The 24655-nt window shown below is 32.1% G+C and overlaps 2 protein-coding genes across 6 annotated transcripts in view; one reads left to right on the forward strand and one right to left on the reverse strand.

The window, feature by feature from the left end:
- The window catches only part of LOC111700587 (uncharacterized), a 32751-nt gene extending 21663 nt beyond the window's left edge, over positions 1-11088 (forward strand). For 3 of the 4 annotated variants that reach the window (XM_023471552.1, XM_023471554.1, XM_023471553.1), the window contains 6 exons: positions 712-816; positions 2099-2140; positions 2709-2786; positions 6041-6088; positions 7766-7822; positions 9514-11088. In XM_023471552.1, coding sequence (XP_023327320.1) covers positions 712-816; positions 2099-2140; positions 2709-2786; positions 6041-6088; positions 7766-7786 — 294 coding nt within the window. In that variant the 3' untranslated portion in view covers positions 7787-7822; positions 9514-11088. Of the gene's footprint in view, positions 1-711; positions 817-2098; positions 2141-2708; positions 2787-6040; positions 6089-7046; positions 7101-7765; positions 7823-9513 lie in introns of all 4 variants that reach the window. The other variant, XR_002765011.1, reaches the window with a different exon arrangement.
- Positions 11089-17206: 6118 nt separating this feature from the next.
- LOC111700589 (uncharacterized) overlaps positions 17207-24655 on the reverse strand; it is a 50206-nt gene continuing 42757 nt past the window's right edge. For both annotated transcript variants that reach the window (XM_023471560.1, XM_023471559.1), the window contains exons 17-18: positions 23758-24169; positions 17207-21874 (exon numbers count right to left, since the gene is read on the reverse strand). In XM_023471560.1, coding sequence (XP_023327328.1) covers positions 21750-21874; positions 23758-24169 — 537 coding nt within the window. In that variant the 3' untranslated portion in view covers positions 17207-21749. The remainder of the gene's footprint in view (positions 21875-23757; positions 24170-24655) is intronic.

Genomic DNA, 24655 nt, shown 5'->3' on the forward strand with positions numbered 1-24655 from the left:
TGTTTTTTTTAGCTGTATTTTAAACCTTCCTGAATATGCATTGAATAATAATATGAATGTTTGTAAGAAAAAAAAGAAAATATGTTACAATAAACATTCTTGTTTTCTCTTCATTATCAATTTGTATTTTTATGAAACTATATGTATTTATATAAATAGATTTAGATAGATATTCTTTAACCCAAAAATTGATAAGGATACCAAAATTGATTTTATCATTATTTTTTTTTCTTAAATATTATTTTTACTTTTATCATTATTAGTTCTACTCTATATATAGAACTACTACAGTTTCTACAATGTATCTACTCTATATTTAGAACTACTACAGTTTCTACAATGTATCTACTCTATATTTAGAACTACTACAGTTTCTACAATGTATCTACTCTATATTTAGAACTACTACAGTTTCTACAATGTATCTACTCTATATTTAGAACTACTACAGTTTCTACAATGTATCTACTCTATATTTAGAACTACTACAGTTTCTACAATGTATCTACTCTATATTTAGAACTANTTTTTTGGCAAACCCTGTCAATTTTAAAATGCGATATCCAGAGAAAAGAGTATTAGTTTGTAAACTTTTATATTGTTTAATGTAATTTTGCTTTAGACAAATATAAATGATAAATATATATACAATGTATCTACTCTATATTTAGAACTACTACAGTTTCTACAATGTATCTACTCTATATTTAGAACTACTACAGTTTCTACAAGTTTGCATTCCAACTTGGAGAGAAACATTTCCGTTACGGCGCTAACCCAAGACTAATGGGACTCCTTGGAATTGCATTTGCGACTGTAAGTATTTTTCTATTGAAAATTTCAAGATGTAGATTTTATGTGAATAAAAATAATTCCTATAGAAATCCCAAACACTTGTTTTATTACATCACTACTTTTTTCTATAGAATAACTTGAATATGCGTTTGAGAAAATGCGTTCAATCCCACAGCCATATATAAAGATGGTTGACGTAAAAGTTTGCTAAGAATGGGGCAGAAAAAACCACCCTAGTGCAGACCTTCAGGGCAAAATAAATAACGCTTTTCTTTAGGGCATTGTGAGCGCACAAACATACGCTGTTGTATTCGAATAAACTAACCATTTCCTAAAATTTTCCGCTAAATATAAAAGTTTTTTTTTGCCTCAAAAAAAAATGCAAAAGAGCTGACGTGAAAGTTCATAAATAGAAGGAACGAGACCAAGTTTTCTTTTATTTAGAACTTAATATGCTGACATGCAATTTATTTTTTAGATAAAAGGTTTAAGAAAACGAATACAAATGCTTTTCTTCCTGTTATCAAATCAAAAAATAGTAAGGTTCGTCTTTCCGTATTGCAATTATTTGAAGGAAGTAAAAAATTGCCTTTCTACGATCTCTGAAAATCTAAATGTAGATGTTAGATAAATCTATCTAAGATGTAGATTGTAGAACCTAAAGATATTCACTCCTCGATCATTAAAATAGAGTTTTAGACTGAAAGCTCTTAATATTTTTTAAATTCCGACAATACAGATGTTTAATAACCAAGATACTTAAATTTTCCTTCAAGAAACCTTGTTATCTAGTTTTCCTTTAAACCTTCATTTGATGGTCTCTCTTTAATCTAGTTTCAAAGAAAAGGATTAGTTTTAAGTTTAAGTTGATTCTTTTTTCTTGAAAATGTTTTTCATGGCTCACAACTGTTTGTTAATATTTGTTTAATCATTTTAATTACTTTTCAACTTTTCCTTCAATTGAACTGATTTAAAATAATTTCTAATCTAGATTTAATTTATGACTTATTCTCGGACTTTTTTGTAAACTTTTTTCTTACAGTTTGGTAGTCCTTGAAACTTAAACCATTTCTAAATTGATTAGTTTTTAGAATGAAGGCTAAAATATTCAAGGCAAACGACTAACGATTTTAAGTTTAAGATGTGAAAAGTAAACTGAGGCCGAATTTTGAGCCGCGGCCGGCGCTAAATTGAAACTGGTTTTTGGTGGATTTGAGACGCGGCTTAAATTTTAAATTCGGACACTGAAAGTATATACTTTTGAATAAAAATTTTAAATCTTTTTAAAAACTATTTTTGTCAGGCAATGAGACAAACTCTGCTAGAGCTAGACAACTGTGAAGAGGTAAACTACACTGAAGAGAATTAGTGAAGGGATTAAAGGGAGTGTAGGAGTAGTTTACTGTTTAGAGCTTTTGTTACATTTTTCGTTTACATTACATTTTAAAAATCGATTTTCAAAATCATCCCTCCAAAATGGACAATCTATGTGTATTTTAAAGATAAGATTTGCAATCTTGCTCAGCAAATATGCACCGTATAAACGTTTGATAGGTCTCTAATTAACCCTAAAAAGTTCTCTATACTACATTCTTAACTCAACCACCATATCTACCCAGACACTCCCTTTAAACCAGTTCAGGTTTCAATCTGAATGCTCTCTGATAAAATATTAAAAAAGTCATTTTCACTAAAACATAATGGCATTAGAAATTCCTTTAGTGACGTCACAATTTTTTGGGATTTCTACATAAAGTTTGGAACTTGGTTAACCTTGGTCTTGAGATTATAAACTGAGTACGTCAACTTTATAGGGCAAATAGCTAAACTCGTTATTTGCAAGCAAGCGCGGGTAAACAGCGGGAGTAATTATGATTTTTTTATAATTTTAAATTGATGTATATTAACTGTAGGTTGAGGACGCCTGGAAATCTTTCTTCTCTGTGATGACAAGTTGGATGAGAAGAGGTTTCCTTTACGTTCAAAACAAGGAATACATTCATTGATTCATTCATCCTCTCATCCATTCTCATCTTTCATATAGAAAAATTACTGAATATATTCCCTATTCATCCCAGAATCACAACTTACTGCTCAAAAATGTTTCCTAAAAATCTGTGCGGATTTTTTAGAAACTTTTAACGAACAAAAAAGCGAAATATATAGAAAATGATAAATGTTAAATATTTTTCAAATTCTCAATTACAATGTGCTAGGACCAAGCATTTTGCTGGTAGAGTGTAAATTTCTACGTTTCCGAAAAACAAAATTTTAAAATTTTTTAATTCTTTTTGGCGGATTTCGTGAATTTAATCATCTTTAGACTAGACCTTTTTTTGGTTCAGGAGTTGTTTTATATAACTAAACTCTTCTCGTAAAGGAATAGAGTTTTTGTCATAAACTCAAATTTTCTAATCCCTATATCTGTGCAACCAGATGATGTAAACATTTAATATTGCAAACTACAACTATTAATTTGATCTATCAATTATAAATCATAGTCTTTAGCTTGGCTTCTTTAGGCAAATCTTGATTGGAAATATATAACCAAAAATTGTGATTGAACATCACTGAGTTCAGTCAACGAAAATGATAACATAAACGAACATTTTCGATCATTTTCGCGAAATTAATCGTTAAGATATTTTTGCAAAAATCGATTTAAAAAAATTTACGAAAATGAGGTAGAAAATTTCGTCGAAAGTATATCGAAATTCGCAAAATTTTTTAGCGGAATTTTGTCAGTTTCGTTCGTTCATTTTCGCAAATTTCATTCGACGAAAAAATCGTTAGAAACCCTAGTTCCTCGCGGCAAAATCGTCGTTTTAAGTGCAGTATATACAAAACAAATAAAAAATATTATAAAGTATCAACTTTATACGATTGCGTAGGAAAAAAATCGATGATTATAGGTTGTAATATCTGATTGATTTGTTTGGATTTTAATTGATTTTTTACGATGCGAGTCGAGTAGAATATTGCAGCTTTCTGAATTTGTATGGACGCTACATTCTTCGGAATGAGTATTTTTTAACAATTTTCTCCTTATAGACGCAACAGATAGAAGTAAAATTAGCAGCAATCACAATCGAATATTTTTCGACCTAAGCCTATACCCCCTTTTAATTTTTCCCGAACACTTCCTTTAAGTCGATACTTTATTAAGGCATTAGGTGTATCCAAGTACAGATCATTTTTTTTGTCATTGTGTCCTTCTCCAGAAATATCATATAAAAAGAATATGTGAACCTTTAACAAATATTTATATCAATTTTATTAATCATCCATTACGAGAAAACACCTTGAAATTTTATCAAGTGGAAAAACAATTCTGTAGAAAAATAGATTAAGGTTCAATTCAATCTGGATAATGATTATGATCATTAAAGTGCTGCGTTAGTATCAACTATCAGTTTAACGGATTAAAGTTAGATAAAGCTCATCTATTTTATTAAACCCGAGTACGGCTCTAAAGATAGAGAACCGGTTAAAGGAAAGAACAACGTTAAAAAAATGTTAATAACAACGCTATTTAGAATTATGTTTGCAGGGAAACCACAATGTCAATAACATCATTTTTGCAAGGAAACCACAATGAAAATATCATCATTTTTGCAGGGAAACCACAATAAAAATAACATCGTTTTTGCAAGGAAACCACAATGAAAATAATATCTTTTTTTGCAAGGAAACCACAATAAAAATAACATCGTTGTTACAGGGAAACCACAATGAAAATAAAATCATTTTTGCAAGGAAAATACAATCAAAATAACATCATTTTTGCAAGGAAACCGCAATGAAAATAACATCATTTTTGCAAGGAAACCACAATAACATTATTTTTGCAAGGAAACCACAATAAAAAATCGTTTTTACAAGGAAACCGCAATGAAAATAATATCATTTTTGCAAGGAACCCACAATGAAATAACGTCATTTTTGCAAGGAACCCACATTGAAAATAACATCATTTTTGCAAGGAAACCACAATAAAAATAACATCGTTTTTACAGGGAAAACATAATGAAAATAGCATCATTTTTTGCAAGGAAACCGCAATGAAAATAACATCATTTTTGCAAGGAAATCGCAATGAAAATAGCATCATTTTTCCAAGGAAACTACAATAATATCATTTTTGCAAGGAAACCACAATGAAAATGACATCATTTCTGCAGGGAAACCACAATAATATGATTTTTCCAAGGAAACCACAATGAAAAAAATCGTTTTACTAAGAAACCACAATGAAATAACATCATTTTTGCAAGGAAACCGCAATGAAAATAATGTAATGTAAAACTCTAAAAAATTTCCATTCAGAATTTTAACCCAGATATTTCTGGTATTTCTATTGTTTTCTTTGTGTTTCATTATACTTTTTGTAAAAGAAATATAGAGAACTGTAAAGTAAAGAAACTCTTTTTTTTGATTGCTCTGAGAACTGTATGGAGGGGGGGGGGGGTTCTCTATAAAAGTATATTCTTTTAATCACTTAATAATAAAAGCACTGCAAAACAAAGATCTGAATCTAGTATTTCTAAGGCATACATTATTAATAAAACTGTTGCTCTTTAAGTTGCCATTTGTTATTCACTCATGAAATGTATTTCCATGAAAAATGTTTTATCTTTCAACATCGATAAACCTTCCTTGGGGTCGTTTTGACGTTTATCGGTTAAAACTTGACTGTGAAGACGACCCAAAACTCTAAAATATGACGATTTGTAGATTTTTCGTTTCTGCACGCTGCATTTAATTTAGTAATTTGATGGATTTACAAACTTATTATGCACAGAAATAAGCCTGTTTTGCCCAACAAGGAACACTGAACTGAATGCAAGAAAATAGACTAAACAAGTTCTCAACAATCGTTTCTGAAGTCTCATCTTTTGTGGGTAGATATCGAATATAAACATATGACAAAGAAATCTTTAAAACAACTTAAAATATCTAGTTGTAGGTTATCTTACTGTTGGTCCTTATGACAAAAAGCTGCATACAAGGTTTATTAAAATATTTCCAAGATTGTGGCGCCAAATTCAAATTTTTCAAATACTTTTTCTTGAGTTGAGTTGTTCATGAAGGTGTTAAGTTTTCCTTGCGTTTCCTTAATTTCCTTTCTCATTCCAAGTGAACACAATTGTTAATTTTATAATTTTGTACTAAATTATGATCAAATCTGAAAATCCTCTCTCCTTACTTCTGCCATGATTGTCTAGATGAATATATGAATGTAAAGGGTCGGGAACCTGATATATACAAGATACCACTAGCTGAAGTTCTCCAGGTGAATACATGCAACTTTCATCTTTTCAATAAGGATTTTCGTTTTTGCCAAATATCTTATCTATGCAATCTGTGATATTTCAAACTTGGAGTATTTTATCTAACATGATCTATATAGTTTGAAATATCGAAGGTCTACAAGATCGGATACAAAAAGATAAAGGGATCAGAATATCAGAGTTTGTGGCAAAACCTCAATTTCTTTAAACGAAGCCCCCCCCCGGCCCTAACAATATTATCAAACCATATGTATATCTATGGGTCAGCATCAAAAGATACCTTTTTTAATCTGCAAGTTTCCCCCAATAATTGATTGCATCGTAATATCTTTCATTATTTGATTAGGTAGAGCACATCCTTTCAAAATATTCATAACACTGTTATTTTGGTTCGCGGTATTACAAGTTTTTGGACAGAAATTTTCTCTTTATCGAGAAGGCTCAAGCCTTTTTAGATTTAATTTTGTCCTGCATGAGCTTTAGCGAGGGACAATATATAATCTTTGAGATATAGAGAAAATTTAAGTCCAAAAAAATTTATAGACCGTCGTGCCATAATTATAGTGTTAGAGGTAATTTTAGTCTTATTTCAATAGCTATTTATAGATCAAATAAGCTTTTAAATAAAGCAGAATTCAAAATATTCAGTTTATTTCAATTTTATTTTCATTTCAGTTGAAAAAAATATTTTGGAGAAATCCGGGAACCAATAAAAACTTTATATAGCACACTGCACACGTGCTATATTGTGCTGCTAAGGAATTGAGTTTTTGCCACAAACTCTTTTTTATCAATATATCTATGGAACCAAATGTTGTAGACCTTAGATATTTCAAACTATGAATTCTGTTAGATCAAATAATCTGAGTTTGAAATATCAAAGGTTTACAACATCGGGTTCTAAAGATATTAAGGTTTAAATGTTTGATTTTGTTCCAAAGACTCAATTCAACTTTATAGCACGATGAGTGATGACTACTTTAAAGCACGTTCTTTATGAAGTTTCTCGATGAAGTGAGTAATAATGATAAAGTACACAATAGTTTTATAAAACATTTTACAATATTTTATGTTAATTATTTCTTGTTATATTCAATATTTCCACGTATTATTAATTGGTAATTAGAAGACCTGTCAACAGCGACAGATTTTCTAATGAAGACATTAAAACCATGTTTTTTTAATTTATCATTATTAACTAATTGTTACAGATAAATGCATTCTATCTTTTTAATTGAAAAGGTTGCAAACCCTTCTATGTATATACGCTTTAACGATTCAACAATAAAACCTTTTTTAGTCGCCCAATGCAATGGCTGATTTTATGTCTTCACTTGTTTGGCTATTTATTAAACCAATTTGAACAGAAAATTTCTCTTTATCGAGAAGGTTTTAATCTTTTTAGTTTTTTACTTTTTTCATGCAAATTAAAGAATTATTTTAGAAATATGCTATTTTTTCAGAAAATCCGGGAATTAAACTTTTTAAAAAATAATTTAGAGCAAATTTTACTTTTTAAAACTGCTATAATTGAATTAAATATAACCAAAGAGAGAATACTATTATTATCTTGCAATACACTTAAGCGTAATCATAATACCCAAAATGTACGAAAAAAAACTACAAACTTTTTAAATTAAAACTTGTGTTCTTGAAAAAAAAGTTCTTCTTTGATCCAGAAAGTTGTGAAGCCCTGCTAGGTCGCCAGCTAGAGAAATGTTCGAACAGCAAAGTTGGTAAATATTTGTTTAATTCCAACAATATGCTAATAAGGAATTTAAATTTAAAGAATTAATGTAAAATAAAAGGGGTAATGAGTACCTTAAAATGTTAGGAGTTGATCGCGACCAATATTAGTTTTATTTTATTTTCGAGAAATTGATATAGAACTGTTTCAAAGTTACACCAAAACTAGTATAAAATTTCTTGAGACAGAGACATCAGATAGAACTAATATTGGTCTCGATCAACTCCTAAAATTTTAAGGCTTCAGCCTTTAACATTTTACCTGAACAGTTCCTTTAAGTAGGATCTTTTCTTTACAAAATATTCATTGATTATTGAAACTTTCCTTTTTCTAGTTAATAATTTTTCTAAAATGAATAAAAATTTTCTTCAGTTTAATTTAATAAAATTAGATTTAAAGGAGCCAAAATATTTATATTCTTATATAAATTTTAATTACCACTTAAAATTTTAAAATTTGATATTTTTGTCTTGATTAAAGTAAGTTATTTATTTAAAACACCTTAAAATTTGATTTAAATTAAATTCTAACTAAATTGAAAATTTAAGATGAGATCGAACAAAAATTAAAAATGCTTACATATGTTTTTCATTTTGTAATATTGTAATAGTCTGAGTTTTCCTGTAGTATTCTTGTATTTCTGTAGTATTCTTGTATTCCTGTAGTATTCTTGAATTCCTGTAGTATTCTTGTATTCCTGTATTATTCTTGTATTCATGTAATATTCTTGTATTCCTGTATTATTCTTGTATTCCTGTAGTATTCTTGTATTCCTGTAGTATTCTTGAATTTCTGTAGTATTCTTGTATTCCTGTAGGAAGTATTCTTGAATTCCTGTATTATTCTTGTATTCATGTAGTATTCTTGTATTCCTGTAGTATTCCGTTATTCCTGTAGTATTCTTGTATTCCTGTAGTATTCTTTTATTCCTATATTATTCTTGTATTCCTGTAGTATTATTGTAGTATTCTTGTATTCCTATAGTATTTTTTATTCCTGTAGTATTCCTGTATTATTCTTGTAGTATTCTTGTATTCCTGTATTATTCTTGTATTCCTGTAGTATTCTTGTATTCTTGAGGTCATGTAGTCTTGATATCCTGTAATCTTGAAGTCATGTAGTCTTGAAAATCATGAAGTCTTGTAGACATCTAGTCCTAAAGTTATAAGTTCTTGAAGTGATGTAGTCTTGAAGTAATGAAGTCTTGTAGTCTTGTAGTCATGTGGACTTCTGTTTTCCTATGATATCTGTCCAGTTTTAAAGATCACTTGAAATTTGAAAATCTTCAATGTCTAATTTTGTTTGTGGAAAAGGGAAAGATGTTTTAAAGTCAGCATTACATTTATCTACATTTATCTACATATATGATAAAGCTCTTCGTTCTTTTATATATATTTGTATAGATATAAATTAGCTATAGCTGGCCAAACAGCTGGACCAAAAGGGCTGACATTTTTTGAAGGAACCCTTGAGTAACTCGGGAGTAACATATGATAAAAAAGATTCTAAATAATTATTTTTCAAAAGTTAGGTTTTTAATTATTCCACGGGCAACGCCGGGCACTTTGAGCTAGTATCTACTAAATACCATTTTGATATTGTTCTGCTAGTTTTAGCATTGCCATAGTTTCAAAGTTATTTTCTTTGATTATTTTAAAACTTATTAGAACAATTATTCAGGGTCAAAGGACAGCTGAGGTTTAGAGATCATAATCCAGGATCCAATCTGGCATCAACAAGATGGATCAAGGATTCTGAATCTAAACTGAAACTCCAGAGTCTAATTCAACCATCACAGCTGGAATAAAAACATTGCAGAGTTGTTCAATAAACATTGGTCTGATAAACATTCCTGGCAGGGCAGTTGGGGGCTGGGGCCCCTTCCAATGTTTAATGACTGGCTCTGATTAAACTTTTAATAAAAACTTGAAAAAGAAAAAAGATAAAAAGCCAGTATATTTTCCTATAATATTGTGAATCAATGTATTTTCATCTCCCAGGGAGCAGCATTACTTTTATCAAATTTCTTATCGGGGGAAATAAATAGGGTATTTGTCAGGAAAATGTCTATTTCTTACCAGAACTGGGAATCTCGAGCGCTCGATCTCGATATCCACAGTGAGCTCTTTCATTTGAGGATCAATATTTAAAGGGAGTGTTCGCGAAAATGAAAGAGGACAAAGGTTAAAGTCGAAAAATATTCGATGGTGATTGCTTATATTCTTACTTCTATCTGTTCGTCTAAAAGTAGACAATTGCAGATAAAAAGACTCATACCGAAGAAGGCAGCGTCCATTCGGATCGTAAAAAAATCAATTTAATTCCCAGCAAATCTTTATCAACCTTAAATCATCGATTTTTTTCGACGCATTCGTATAAAGTTGATACTTCATAATATTTTTTATTTGTTTTATATAGAATGCACTTAAAACGACGATTTTTTGTCCGCCTAGGCGTCTCATGCCATGTGGAACTATGCAGAAACATCGAGAGCAGAGACACCTGGCGGCCAACTAATCGTCGGTTAACATGCATCAATTAAACAAATAAAAAATACTATGAAATATGCGTCGAAATGCATAAAAAAACGATGATTAAAGGTTGTGATATCTCTAATATCTGAATGATTTGTTTGGAATTTGATATGATTTGATTTGATCTTTTGCTTAGAGTAATTCTTAGAGTTTGCATTCCTCAAATATATGTCGGAAATATCTAAACTCAAAATTAAATGTTGATTTAATTTTATATTTGTTTAAAATTTAGAATTTCCAAATGTATAAAGTCTGTGAACTATTTATTGCGTAGCATCACTAGCTTTAGGTTTCATTAATGTGACTTATGTACCGTACGTACATTGTATATGTAGTGAACTGTACCAGGCTTTGGTTTATTAAATTATTTGTTTAAACTTTAAATATACATTCTCGTATCGTTCTTTTAATATTTAAATGGACAAAAAATTCAAAACAATTAATTTTTAAATCAAACGTGTGAGAAGTACACTGTGTAATAAAAGAAAATCACATAATATTTGATTACAAATTAAAACTTTTGAATGAAATTTAAATTATACAAACTTCATTGTCTGTGCTGCTGGATTTGTCCATGTTTATCATGTTTATTCCCCAGTCAATACCTGGATTTGTCCATGTTAATCATGTTTATTCCCCAGTCAATACCTGGATTTGTCCATGTTTATCATGTTTATTCCCCTGTCAATACCTGGATTTGTCCATGTTTATCATGTTTATTCCCCTAGTCAATACCTGGATTTGTCCATGTTTATCATGTTTATTCCCCTGTCAATACCTGGATTTGTCCATGTTTATCATGTTTATTCCCCTGTCAATACCTGGATTTGTCCATGTTTATCATGTTTATTCCCCTCTCAATACTTATTTTATGGAGGTTGCCGTTTTTTTTTACAAAGGTTTTCACTTTGAACAGACAAACAGCTTAAACCTTAAAATAGTTTTAATTAATTTTTATTTATTCTTGTGTAATTGCCTCAACGTAATATTAACTAAAATTCTCATCACAACCTTCCAATACATGCATTGCTTAGATAAAAAAAAAAACAAAAAAAAACACTAAAAGCCGAATCTATAAATCTGTATTTAAAAAGTCACATTTAGTAAAAATGATGTACCACCAAATACAGGTTTACCACTAAAGGATGAGACTTCAGAGACGATTGTATGGAATTTGTTTAATCCATTTCCTTGCATTACGATTTCCTTGTAGGCCAAAACTGGTTTATTTCTGTGCTTAATTATCTAGTAAACCAACAAAATACTCAATTAACCAAAAACCAAAAAATTTAGCTTCAAATTTTCATATTTTTAGAGTTTTAGATTGTCTTTACAGTCTCATCCTTTGTCACTAACCCTGTATAAAACACATAAGATGAGACTTTATTGATTTGAATATTTCCTACGAAAAAAATCTGTCGTAAATTATATCGTTCTTTGCTGTAATTTTGTCTTGTTCATATTGTAAAACTGATTTTTAAAAATTCTTAATTTAAAAATTAGATTTTAAATGTACAAATGTGAAACACATAAACTCACTTATCTAAGAGAATTAAATATATATTTAATGCACAAAGATTGATTTAGATATTTTCCATAAATGGTTGGTTTAGTTAATCTTGCATCAGTCCACAACCTTGCGACAGTTCACCTCCCCCTATATCAGTTTTAAACATTTCAACGCAATATTTGACAAAGAAAGCTATCTTTACACATTTAAAATTATTAGTTTAAATAAATAAATGCGCATTTAGTTCTAAAATGTATTCTTAAAGTTGATACTGCAAAAATAGTTATTTCCTCTTGAATGTCGTCTTTCCTGTAAATTATTAAACAATCAATCTTTTTATTCGAGACATACAGGGTGTCCCAATAAACATGGGAATTCAGTGACGAATTCTATATCGTCTTCTCAAATAATTCTTTGTTTTAGAATAGTGATATCTACTGAGAAAGCTGTAATCTGTAAGAGTTTCGTCTGCTATGTTTACATTTTGTTTGTTTATGTTTTGACTCCATACGATTGTAAAACAAGAAAAATTGCAGTATACAAACAGAGTAAACTTGTCCGTCTTCACTGTTCATCTTCCGGAGACATAATAGACACATCTTTGCAGTCGTTTACCCTTTTCATAAAATAAACTCTAGCAGACATAATAATATTATGGCTTTTGAAATTAGGTATTACATTGCTAATTCATAACAAAGACGATATCCAATTCGTCACTGAATTCCCATGTTTTTTGGGACACCCTGTAGATTATTTATATTGTGTTCATAAAAATTCATTAATAAATATCAGCTTGTGTCAAAAGTTTGTTATAGATGTCAAAAATTGTGATAAATGGCGTAAACACTGGTAGCTGTCAACTGATATCTAAAGGTTTATAAAAGGGAGAAATTTAACTAAACTAAAAAGCTACATGCTACTTTCTTTTTTTGGTTGACTATTTTTAACTTCTTATTTATGTAAACTTGTGAACCTAGATTTAGATTCAGTTGAAGCAGAGTTTACAATGTCGTCTTCTTTTGGATGGAAATTGCATAGAATATTCCCAAAGAAACTTACAGGGTTACCAGAGATAAGAGAGTTACAGAAATCGATTATTGTGTACAAGTACTGTACAACGACAAATCAGCAATCATCTGTATCCAGCGATATTTACGGATCCTTTGGATACGAAACACAAAATCTTCAAAAAAAGACTGAATTCATAAATGTTATGTTTCATGTTTAAAATTTGAGTATTTCTTTAAAAGTTCTAAACCTTAACCCCTGAATGGGTATTATGTTCAACAAGTGGCGTTGAGATGCGCACTCTAAAAACCTATCGTAAAAAAGTAGGATGTCGTTCCGCGGATCAACTTAGGCCTATTCTATGTAGCCCATCCTGTAAAAGGAGATATTAGCAGACTGTCAGGGTTGTAAACAAGTATTTCTTTCTTTGTAATTTTAGTTTCGGCTGTCGGCATTGCAGTCTCGAAACTCATCTTTTGTGGGTAACCCTGTACGTGAAAAATTTGCATTATAAGCTATGAACTATGATGTTTCTAACGCCTAAGTCGTCTAAACTGTAAAACTAGAAAAACAAAGGACTTTTCTTATCCCAATATGTTTACAGCCAATTGACTTGTGAATCCACAAATTTTGCGGATCCGGATCCAGGAAGCCATGATGCTGTGGATACAACGGCATTTTTTAGAAACAATAACAAGAAAAATTAGGAAAGTCAATATGTTTTAACCACATGGTTAGAGAAGGACATCGTTTCCAGGAACAGACTAAATATTTTAAACGATCTCATTTGGTCTTTCAGAGAAATTAAAAGCTCTTTTGTTTTAAAATAGTATACGATCGTTCGCATGTTATTTATCAGTTAGACCGTTATAACAAACGATTTTTACTTTGTAAGCTCCAACTTGTAAAAACCAAAACGATAGTTTTTTTTTACTGAACGTAAAATCTTGTTCATTTATAAAACGAATGAAATAGACAGAAAATGAACAATAAGTCTGAAAACAAAGGAGTTTTACTAAACTAAAATGAAATTGAAAGTTAACCAAAGATGAACAAATTGTCTTTAAAAAGGTCAAATATGTTATTTATGTAATTTATGTAATACTTTGCAGGTTGATAATAAGTTATTTCAGCAATCAGATATAACAAGATTTTGTCATTAATTTATTTATTTCCTTTAACAGTTTACAAGCATAATTTAACAATATAATTATAAAAGATTGAACGTTGTGTAAGTGTATGTACAGTGTACTATAAGTATCAGCATAAAATAAAGGAAAGACTACGGTATTGGCATTTTACAATAAATAAATGTAACATAAACACGAATATATATGTTTAAACACTCTTAGAAGAAATCCGGACAATTTTTTAAAAGGAGTGTCCGCGGGAAATGAATACAGGGTAAAGGTTAAACCTGAAATAAGTTTGGATTTAATCGTACTTTACTTCTCTTTATGGCTATGCGTCTATAAGAAAAAAGCTAAAAACGCTTAATGTACAGAGTGGAGAATCAATGTAAATTGCATTATACACAATCAGTAAAAAAGACGACATTTTCAATCGATTAATCGTTAATCGTTTCACTTGCTCGAAGCTGATCGAGAATGCGGCGTAATCACATTTTTATGAAATCCATGAGTTTTTTTTGGACTTATCCATTCCTAACATTAGGCATGTTAGAACATTTCCTCCTTATATACGCTATGGATAGCAGCAAATTTAGTAGCGCTTCGCATCCAGATTTGATTCGGATTCAGACTACATACCACCTTACATTTTTCGCAAACACTCCCTTTAATATTTAAACTACAAAAAGCATATCGAAATAATAAAAATATGGGATGAAATTATGATCAAAATGTTAGGAACATATATTTATATCCCAAACATTCTGTTCGTATTATTAAACAAAACGTTCTTATGTTCGTAATTTTGAACATTCGTAATTTTGAACATTATGTTCGTAATTTAGAACAAAATATTCTTAATTTTGAACGTAATGTTCGTGATTTTGAACAAAATGTTCGTAATTTATAATGAAATGATCGTAACTCGTAATTTTGAACATAATGTTCGTAATTTTGATTATAATGTTCGTAATTTTGAACATAATGTTCGTATCTTTAAAAATAATGTTGTAATTTTGAAAATAATGTTCCTAATTTCAAACAAATGTTCGTAATTTTAAACATATGTTCGTAATTTTGAACAAAATATTAGTAATTTTAAACATGTTCATAATTTTAAAGAAAATATTCGTAGTTTTGAATTTTTGTTCGTAATTTTGAAGAAAATGTTCTTAAAAATGAACAAAATGTTTGAAAGTTTGAAGTTCTATATATTAAGAACAAAATTGTTAGGGTTTCTTCTAACAGTAGATTACACATAAGGATTTAGGAAGGAAAGGTTTAGTGGTTCGATTTACAACTTTATTCCAAGATTACTTCTTATCGCATAAACTATCAGAATCATATTTCCAGGCTTACAAATTATAACCCAATTACGAAACCTCTTATCCATTCCGTGATAACTTGAACTAGCTCTAAATTAGCATTTCGTTTTTTAGAATACGGTCCAAACTATTAAGAATTTGAAACAAAAAAGCCCCCCCCCCAGAAAACAATTTTTTTCCCTATATCACATGCAAATTTAAGTTAAAAGTCAAAGAAATGTTTACTTGTTAAAATATAAGATTTAGGTGACAACTACAGTGAAGCAAATTTTTAAGTGAAATGCGAAGACGACTTTCTATCAAACTTTCAAACTTAGCATTTTTCAACTATTTTATTCATCTTTTTTATCTTCTGTTTGTTTTAAGCTATCAAGAGGGTCTACAGAAATAAAAGAATTTTAGCAAATGCAGAAATTGAGTGCTTCATAGAATATTAAAAACAGATAGAACACTAGATGTGGTCTTTTTAGGATTTAGAGGTTTTTCGTTCACAATAACCCTAAGGCAAAAGCCAAAAGGAGTTATGCGCATGACAGAAAGATCCTGTCAATGCCTTAGGGTTATTGTGAATAAAAAATCTTGAAAAGACGACATCTTACGACATTTTATCTGTATTGTTATTAATCTGTGGAATGCTCTAAATGTTTGCTTTTATCATACTTTGGCTCTTACAGAGAATATGAGTCTGAAAGATTTTGTAACTGCTTTTTCAAAAGATTGGCTTTGCTTTTCTTTCGGGTTGTAAACTTCTGTCAGAGCCAACATTTTCAAAACTTAATCAATTTTGTACCAACTTCAAATACAATAAGTTTCGACATTAGTCGTCTTTATATTTCACTTTTATGTTGCGACCCCTGTATTGATATTCTGTGTTCCTATTTCTCAGGTTATACTACCAGCACCCCCCCCCCCCCCCCGCATCGAACTTTTTTTGTGCAAATTTTTCTTCTTCTTTCAATTGGTTTTATTGTAATAAAACTGCATACCCGCCGCAAATTCTTATTCTCTGATATCTAACTTTTAAAAACGTTTTTGAGATAATCTTTAATATAAAAGATAATAATCTCACCGTTTAAAGTTTGCCATTCGGAGAAGAATAAGATCTAGGATAGTTACTAACAGAATATCATCAAAGCATAAAAATGTTATTGTTTAAACAAGTCAACATTCCCTTCAATACAAAATGACAATTATCAATGTAGTTTTCGAAATATAAATCAGAAGCTATCTTATTACCTTGAAACAATAAAACTTTCAATATAAATAAAATAATAAGCACAATCTATGCAGTTTTTGCACAATTTGGAACGCTTTGCAGCTTTAAATAATATAGCGAGCGAAACACAATGTTGTGCTGCCTAGCCCCTACTTAAATAATGCCTAGCTCCTACTTAAATAATGCCTAGCTCCTACTTAAATAATGTCTAGCTCCTACTTAAATAATGCCTAGCTCCTACATAAATAATGCCTAGCTCCTACTTATAAATAATGCCTAGCTCCTACTTAAATAATGCCTAGCTCCTACTTAAATAATGCCTAGCTCCTACTTAAATAAGTTCAGAAAGGCGTAGGAAAAGGGCAATTTTTTTAAAACCTAAACTTGAAAACAAAGCTCAATAAAAAAGACCTATCTTGACCTACTTGCTTGTCTTAACTTCCTTTCCTAACATACGACGTTTCCTATGTCTTTCCTAACGTGCAGGCGTTTCGTATGTCTTTTCTAACGTGCAGGCGTTTCCTATGTCTTTCCTAACATGCAGGCGTTTCCTATGTATTTCCAAACATGCAGGCGTTTCCTATTTCTTTCCTAAAATGCAGGCGTTTTCTTATGCCTTTCTTAACATTCAGGCGTTTCCTATGTCTTTCCTGACATGCAGGCGTTTCCTATGTTTTTCCTAACATGCAGGCGTTTCCTATGTTTTTTTCTAACATGCAGGCGTTTCCTTTGTTTTTTCCTAACATGCAGGCGTTTCCTATGTTTTTTCTAACATGCAGGCGTTTCCTATGTCTTTTTTAACATGCAGGGGTTTTCTATGTTTTTTCTAATATGCAGGCGTTTCCTCTGTCTTTCCTAAAAGGCAGGCGTTTTCTTATGTCTTTCTTAACATACAGGCGTTTACTATGTTTTTTTTCCTAACATGCAGGCATTACCTATGTCTTTCCTAACAAGAAGGCGTTTCCTATGTTATTCCTAACATGCAGGTGTTTCCTATGTCTTTCCTGACATGCAGGCGTTTCCTATGTTTTTCCTAACATGCAGGCGTTTCCTATGTTTTTTTCTAACATGCAGGCGTTTCCTATGTCTTTTCTAACATGCAGGCGTTTCCTATGTCTTTTTTAACATGCAGGGGTTTTCTATGTCTTTTCTTATATGCAGGCGTTTCCTAGGTTTTTCCTAACATGCAGGCGTTTCCTATGTTTTCCTAACAAGAAGGCGTTTCCTATATTTTCCTAACATGCAGGCGTTTCCTATGTCTTTCCTAACATACAGGTGTTGCCTGTTTTTCTTAACATGCAGGTGTTTCCTATGTTTTTCCAAACATGCAGGCGTTCGCTAGGTCTTTCCTAACATGCAGGCGTTTCCCATGTTTTTTTCCTAACATGCAGGCGTTTCTTATGTCTTTCCAAACATTGAGACTTTCATATGTCTTTCCTAACATGCAGGCGTTTCCGTTTTCCTGACATTCAGGCGTTTCCTATGTCTTTCCTGACATGCAGGCGTTTCCTATGTCTTTCCTAACATGCAGGCGTTTCCTATTTCTTTCCTAAAATGCAGGCGTTTCCTTTGTCTTTCCTAACATGCAGGCGTTTCCTATGTCTTTCCTATGCTATTCCTATATTTTTTCCTAACATGCAGGCGTTTCCTATGTTTCTTTTCTAACATGTAGGGGTTTCCTATGTCTTTCTTAACACTAACACGTGCGGGCGTTTCCTATGGTTTTCCTAACATGCAGGCGTTACCTATGTTTTTCATAACAAGAAGGCGTTTCTTATGTCTTTCCTAACATTCAGGCGTTTCCAATGTCTTCCTAACATGCATGTGTTTCCTATGTCTTTCATAACATGCGGGCGTTTCCTATGTTTTTCCTAACATGCAGGCGTTTCCTATGTCTTTTCTAACATGCAGACGTTTCCTATGTCTTTTCTAACATGCAGGCGTTTCCTATGTATTTTTTACAGGCGTTTCCTATGCCTTTCCAAACATGCAGGCGTTTCCTATGTCTTTCTTATGCGTTTCCTAGGTTTTTCCTAACATGCAGGCGTTTCCTATGTTTTTCCTAGCATGCAGGCGTTTCCTATGTTTTCCTAACATGCAGGCGTTCCCTATGTCTTTCCTAACATGCAGGTGTTGCCTGTTTTTCTTAACACGCAGGTGTTTCCTATGTTTTTCCTAACATGCAGGCGTTTCCTATGTCTTTTCTAACTCAGGCGTTCCCTATGTCTTTCCTAACATGCAGGTGTTGCCTGTTTTTCTTAACATGCAGGTGTTTCCTATGTTTTTCCTAACATGCAGGCGTTTCTTATGTTTTTTTTCTAACATGCAGGCGTTTCCAATGTCTTTTCTAATATGCAGGCGTTTACTTTGTCTTTTCTAATATGCAGGCGTTTCCTATGTTTTTCCTAACATGCAAGCGTTTCCTATGTCTTTCCTAACATGCAGGCATTTCCTATATTTTTCTTAGGCGTTTCCTATATTTTTCCTATGCGTTTCCTATAATTTTCCTATGCGTTTCCTATGTTTTTCCTAACATGCAGGCGTTTCCTATGTTTTTCCTAACATGCAGGCGTTTCCTATGTTTTTCCTAACATACAGGCTTTTCCTATGGTTTTCGGGAGCTCATCACGACCTACAGGCTACAACCTACATGTCTCAGTCTCGTAACCTTTCCTCTTTTCTTTATCTTTGTCACAGTTTTTCATTCGGGTATTTATTGATGAATAATTTTTTCTTAACTTTACTACTTCTATCATTTTCAAGATTCTAGCTACTCCTATGTCATTATATTACTCCACTACTACCTGTCCTAATATACAATCTATCCTACTTCACTACCTATCCTTCTATACAACCTATCTTACTTGATTACCTATTCTACTTCCCTTTCTTTCCTACTCCATTACCATATCCTACCCTAGTCCCTACTACATATCCACCCTACTTCCTATCCCAATCCACTCTTGTCCTACCCCACTACTTGTCCTACCCTACTACCTATTCTTCTCTACTAGCTATTCTACTTAACTACCTGTCCTACCCTACCCTACCATCTATTCTTCTCTACTACCTATCCTACTCCACTACCTGTCCTACCCCTCTACCTATTCTTCTCTACTAGCTACCCTACTCCACTACCTGTCCTACCCCTCTACCTATTCTTCTCTACTACCTATCCTAATCCACTACCTGTCCTACCCTACTACCTATTCTTCGTTACTACCTATCTTACTCCACTACCTGTCCTAGCCACCTGCCTATCCTCCTCTACTACCTATCCTACTCCACTACTTGTCCTACTCCTCTACCTATTCTTCTCTACTTCCTATCCTACTCCAATACCTGTCCTACCCTACTACCTATTCTTCGTTACTACCTATCTTACTCCACTACCTGTCCTAGCCACCTGCCTATCCTCCTCTACTACCTATCCTACTCCACTACATTTCCTACTCCACTACCTATCCTACTCAATTACCTATACTACTCAATTAAACTATTCTACTCAATTACATATCCTACCTTTCTACCTAGCTATCCTACTTAATTTCCTATCCTTCCCTACTTCCTTTCCAACTTTTCTAACTATCCCTATCCAACCTTACTACAAAATACATATCCTACCCTACTACCTGTCCAACGCTACTACCAATCCTACCCTACTACTTTAAATACCCTACTACATATTCTACCCTACTACTTTACTACCTACCTACTCTGCTATCCACTACCTATCCTACTCCACTAAATATAATATCCTACCATATCCTATCCTATCCTATCCTATCCTATCCTATCCTATCCTATCCTATCCTATCCTATCCTGTCCTCCTACATACTTAGTCTGCTCCCTACCTATCCTGCCCTAATACCTATCCTACTCTATTACCTGTAACAAAATGGAAATATCTCAATTTCTCAATTTCCAAAGATGGACTTTCCCAGATAATCGAGCCGCAGCTCTCGGCCCCTGGCGTATCCTAGCCACAGCCCAGGACCTGGAGCCTAGGCCTAACTTAATTGTAAAATCCTTCTCTGCCTATATTGACTATGAACTACGTCAAAAGATTATGATAAACCATTAGAGTTCAATAAAAGAAACTGTCCATTAGTTTGATGCTACTTAAAAAAAGATAATATAATGCTATTAAAACTGAGAAACTATTTAGCTTCTAGAATTTTTTTCAATCAGTTTGAAAGTTGTTTAAAAGTAATAAACTATTAAGTTAAAGATTAATGGCTTAATATTAGAGAGCGCGCGGGTGTCCAGTAAAAGTTATAAACAAATTGAAAAACAGATATAAATAAACATTAGAATTTTTTTTTCCTATTAAGCTTAAAACAATAAATATATAGAAATTAACCTCATACTATTTTTGTTTATCATGACTATAAAGCATAGCAAAAGTTTACCAGGACATTTTTTAATTGAAAGACGCCATTTTTGTTAAGGAAATGCACGTATTAAGTATAATATAAATTAAAATTTTGTTTACTAATTATTTCAGTGAAATTCCGTGTACAAAGTGTACTAATATCCAACAGATCAGGTTTATAATGCAACCTAACTACCCCCCCTCCCCCTCCCCTCCCCCGGTAAAAATTTCATAAATGTCTTGCCCTATTCTATATATTTCCTTTCTATGTCCTTGTCCTGTCTCTTCCTTGTCTATCCTAATGTCTCCAACCTGTCTATTCTCCTACACTTAAACCTCTCAGGAAAAATGCGCAGCGCCAAATTGTAAAAAATCCGCGGCTCTGTACCCGGCGCAATATGGCGGTATTGAACAGCGGCCCTGGGCGGTTAAAGAACGGGACAGGTAATTATTATCTGTCCGCTGAAGAAAATTAGGATCGTATGCCCAGGTTCCTTCAAGGCTGGTCAAACGTCGAACCTTATGCTTAGCTTATTATGCCAAATATATTGAAGTGTTAGGAAATAAATGACAGAATTGGATTTGATTGATTTGCTGTAAAATACTCGAAAGATCTAGCTAAATACGTTACGTCAGAAAATTAAAAGTCTTTGAAAGTAAGAATCCTAAGACTCTGTTTAATATCAAAGATTACTGTATGAAAGAGCGAATAGCTTTTGTTTAAATAATATGGTAACTTAACAAAACCAGTTACTGGCGTTTACTTTCAGTCCGAGCCGGGGCGGGGAATGAGGCCCCAAGGTGATGCATGGACCAATCATGAATGGTTCAAGTATCCGCCTGCCAGCTGTGAGAGTGTCATGGCGGCGTCCAGCTCAGAGCGCCTCAGGTTATCCTGCCATATGTTGGCGGGAGAAGGGGGTAGCCAGTTTATATCACAGTCTGAAAAATTTGTTTATTTTTACTATTTTTTGTTTTGAAAATTAAAAACATATGTGATCTCTCTACAAGCAAGTATATATTAACCAAATCTATACAATGAAAAACAAAAAAAATCATAATTTAAATTAAAATCCGTATCATAAAAATTCATATAAAGGTCATGGATTTCAATTTAACTATCCCAATTATCTTTAAACGAAAAGAATGCCAAAATTGTTTTACTAGAAAAAAAAACTTTAAATCAAAATCTGGTAATTTCTTGATATTGATATTTATTCAATTCAAACACTTTATATCAGTTTCGCATTGATAATGTCCGTGTTTTCAAACTCATGTTAGATAAACACCTTGATTTTAACATGTGCCCAAAGTTTTATCCGTTATGAGTGCTATAAAATCAAATAATGTAAGTTTGTAATATTAAAGGTTTACATTATAAGGTTGCAAAGATAAAGGTTTTACAAAAACTGAGTTTGTGGCAAAGACTCAATTCCTTTCCAAATTTTTTTTATGTACAGTACATTGTACATGTTACAGCCTTACAGGAAGCTTTAGTACGTTAAAGAAAAAAAAAATATTTTTAGGAAAATACTTCTGGTTAATTGTAGAATAAAATATTATTCGGAAAATTCAAGAAAAAATATATATAAAAATATATAAAAAAATATATAAAAAAATATATAATCTATGTTGAGATGTTTGTATGTCTATTGTCCGTTCACAGCCAATGAAGCACTTGACCGATTTGCCTCAAATTTTAAATGAGGAACTCGGGTGAACCGCGGGAATGGTTGAGTTGAGTGGGTCTACTTTTATAGGTAAAAATAGCTATAATCGTAATTTACTGCCAAGCGCGGGTAAACGGCGGTAATAGTACCCTGGGCAACGCTTGGTTCTCAAGCTAGTGTACATAATAAAGGTAAAATAAAAGTGGCATGATAAGTAGATAAGTTCTTATATATTCGGACGGTTTTTGCAGCTCTTATCAGTTCAAACAGTTGAGAGTGAAATACACAATTAAAATTAGAATAAAACTTGGATTATAGAAGGATAGTTTAGTTGCCTGAGCTAAGGTTCAGGTTACTTTTATCTCTAGGTATGACGGAGAGCTAGAAATAGAACCTGGAGCAACCTAGACCCTACCCTCGTCAGGTTTCACCAGAATACAAGAAAATAATTTCAACTCCGCATTGAATTACAAATTAAACCTGATTTTCAGGTTTACAATAACAAAACAGTCTTCTTTAGAAAACAGAGCAAATGTTTTTTCTCACCAGTTAATGCAAGATGTTAGTTTAAGTAAAGTTCTAAACAATTAAAAAAATATATATAAAGATGAAAAGCAAAAAAAAACTTATAATGCTAACCTCACACAACAAAATAGAATATTCTAATTGAATATAAATAGTAAAATATAGACAGGAATTGAGTCTTTGCCACAAACTCAGATTTTCTAATTCTTATTTCTTTCCAATCCGATGTTGGAAATCTTAGATATTTCAAACTCTGAATTTTGTTTGACCAAATAATCTGAATTTGAAATATTAAATTAAGCTTTACATCCATCAGGTTACAATGAAAATTAGAGTTTGAGTGTTAAGTTAACTTAAGCGAAAAAAATGAGTCTTTAAAAGTAACCAAAAAATGTATAGTTCCTATGTTGTGAATTATAAACGCGTTCATTATCAAATCCTGATAGAATATATATTTGTAAAAAACCGTCAAAATTGTTACTAAATGTTAATGTGTCCAATTTTGTATTTTTCAATGTCCTATTTTTGCAGATTTTCCAGTTTTTTCTAGTGAAATTCATCATGCTGGTTCAAAAAATAAACAGTTAACATAGATGTAAAAAAACTCAATCAATTAAAAAAGATATTTACTTGTATCTGGATGCAATGGGAAGAAAGGAAAGGGAAGACGAGGCCACTGGAAGAATGGAGGAACTCCTCCTCCAGGAGCTGAACTCAGCAGGTTCGGAGATATCAGGCTCAAGGGAGCAGACTGGGGAGGAGTAGGGAGTCCAGGCAACAGAGCCATCCGGTGACTTGTCGAGGAGTTATCTGGTGCTCTAGGGGGGTAGCTATGAGGGGTGGACTGGATACCTATTAGCAGGGCAGGGGCTGATGAGGAGGTATTAGAGGAGGAGGGTATGAAGGAGGGAGCGGAGGAAGGGAAGGTGTAGGATTGTATAGATCTAGGAGGGAAGGAGAGCTGTTGAGGAAGGTTGGGAAGAGAGAGTTGGAAGGTTTGAGAACCAATAGAAGGCAAACAGTAAAACCCGTTGGACATTTCCTATTACAAATTTAAAGATTAATATATATATATATAAGGTGTCAAGAGTGTTAAAGAGATTAACAAGCCCAATACTCTTAAAAAAAACTTCTCCTAAAGGGACTGCATGTGTAATTTCAAGTGAACCTCCATGCTAATATTGCAATACCCTATTTACACCGGCATCCTTATAAACCTTGTCTGACCAAGTCTGGGTGTCTAATATTAAAAACTTATTATTTTCAAGTATGGTGACTTGCCCAACTCTACTGCAGAAAAAAGCTTAGGAATTACCAGAATCTAACACTTTAACCCTAGAAGAACAACAACGTCTTCCACATTACTGATCAGATAAAAGTTTTCAAGGGAACCGTTGTAAATCGGGAATTGGCATCTTTGCATTGAGGGTCACTTGAAATTTCGCGTACAGTCCCTTTAACCGATATTTTTAAGAAAACAAAGAGAAAAAGTAGGTCGGATCCATGACGTACGAAAGGGTACATAATT

This window comes from Eurytemora carolleeae, unplaced genomic scaffold (assembly GCF_000591075.1).
Source record: "Eurytemora carolleeae unplaced genomic scaffold, Eaff_2.0 scaffold303, whole genome shotgun sequence".
Taxonomy (NCBI): Eukaryota; Metazoa; Arthropoda; class Copepoda; order Calanoida; family Temoridae; genus Eurytemora; species Eurytemora carolleeae.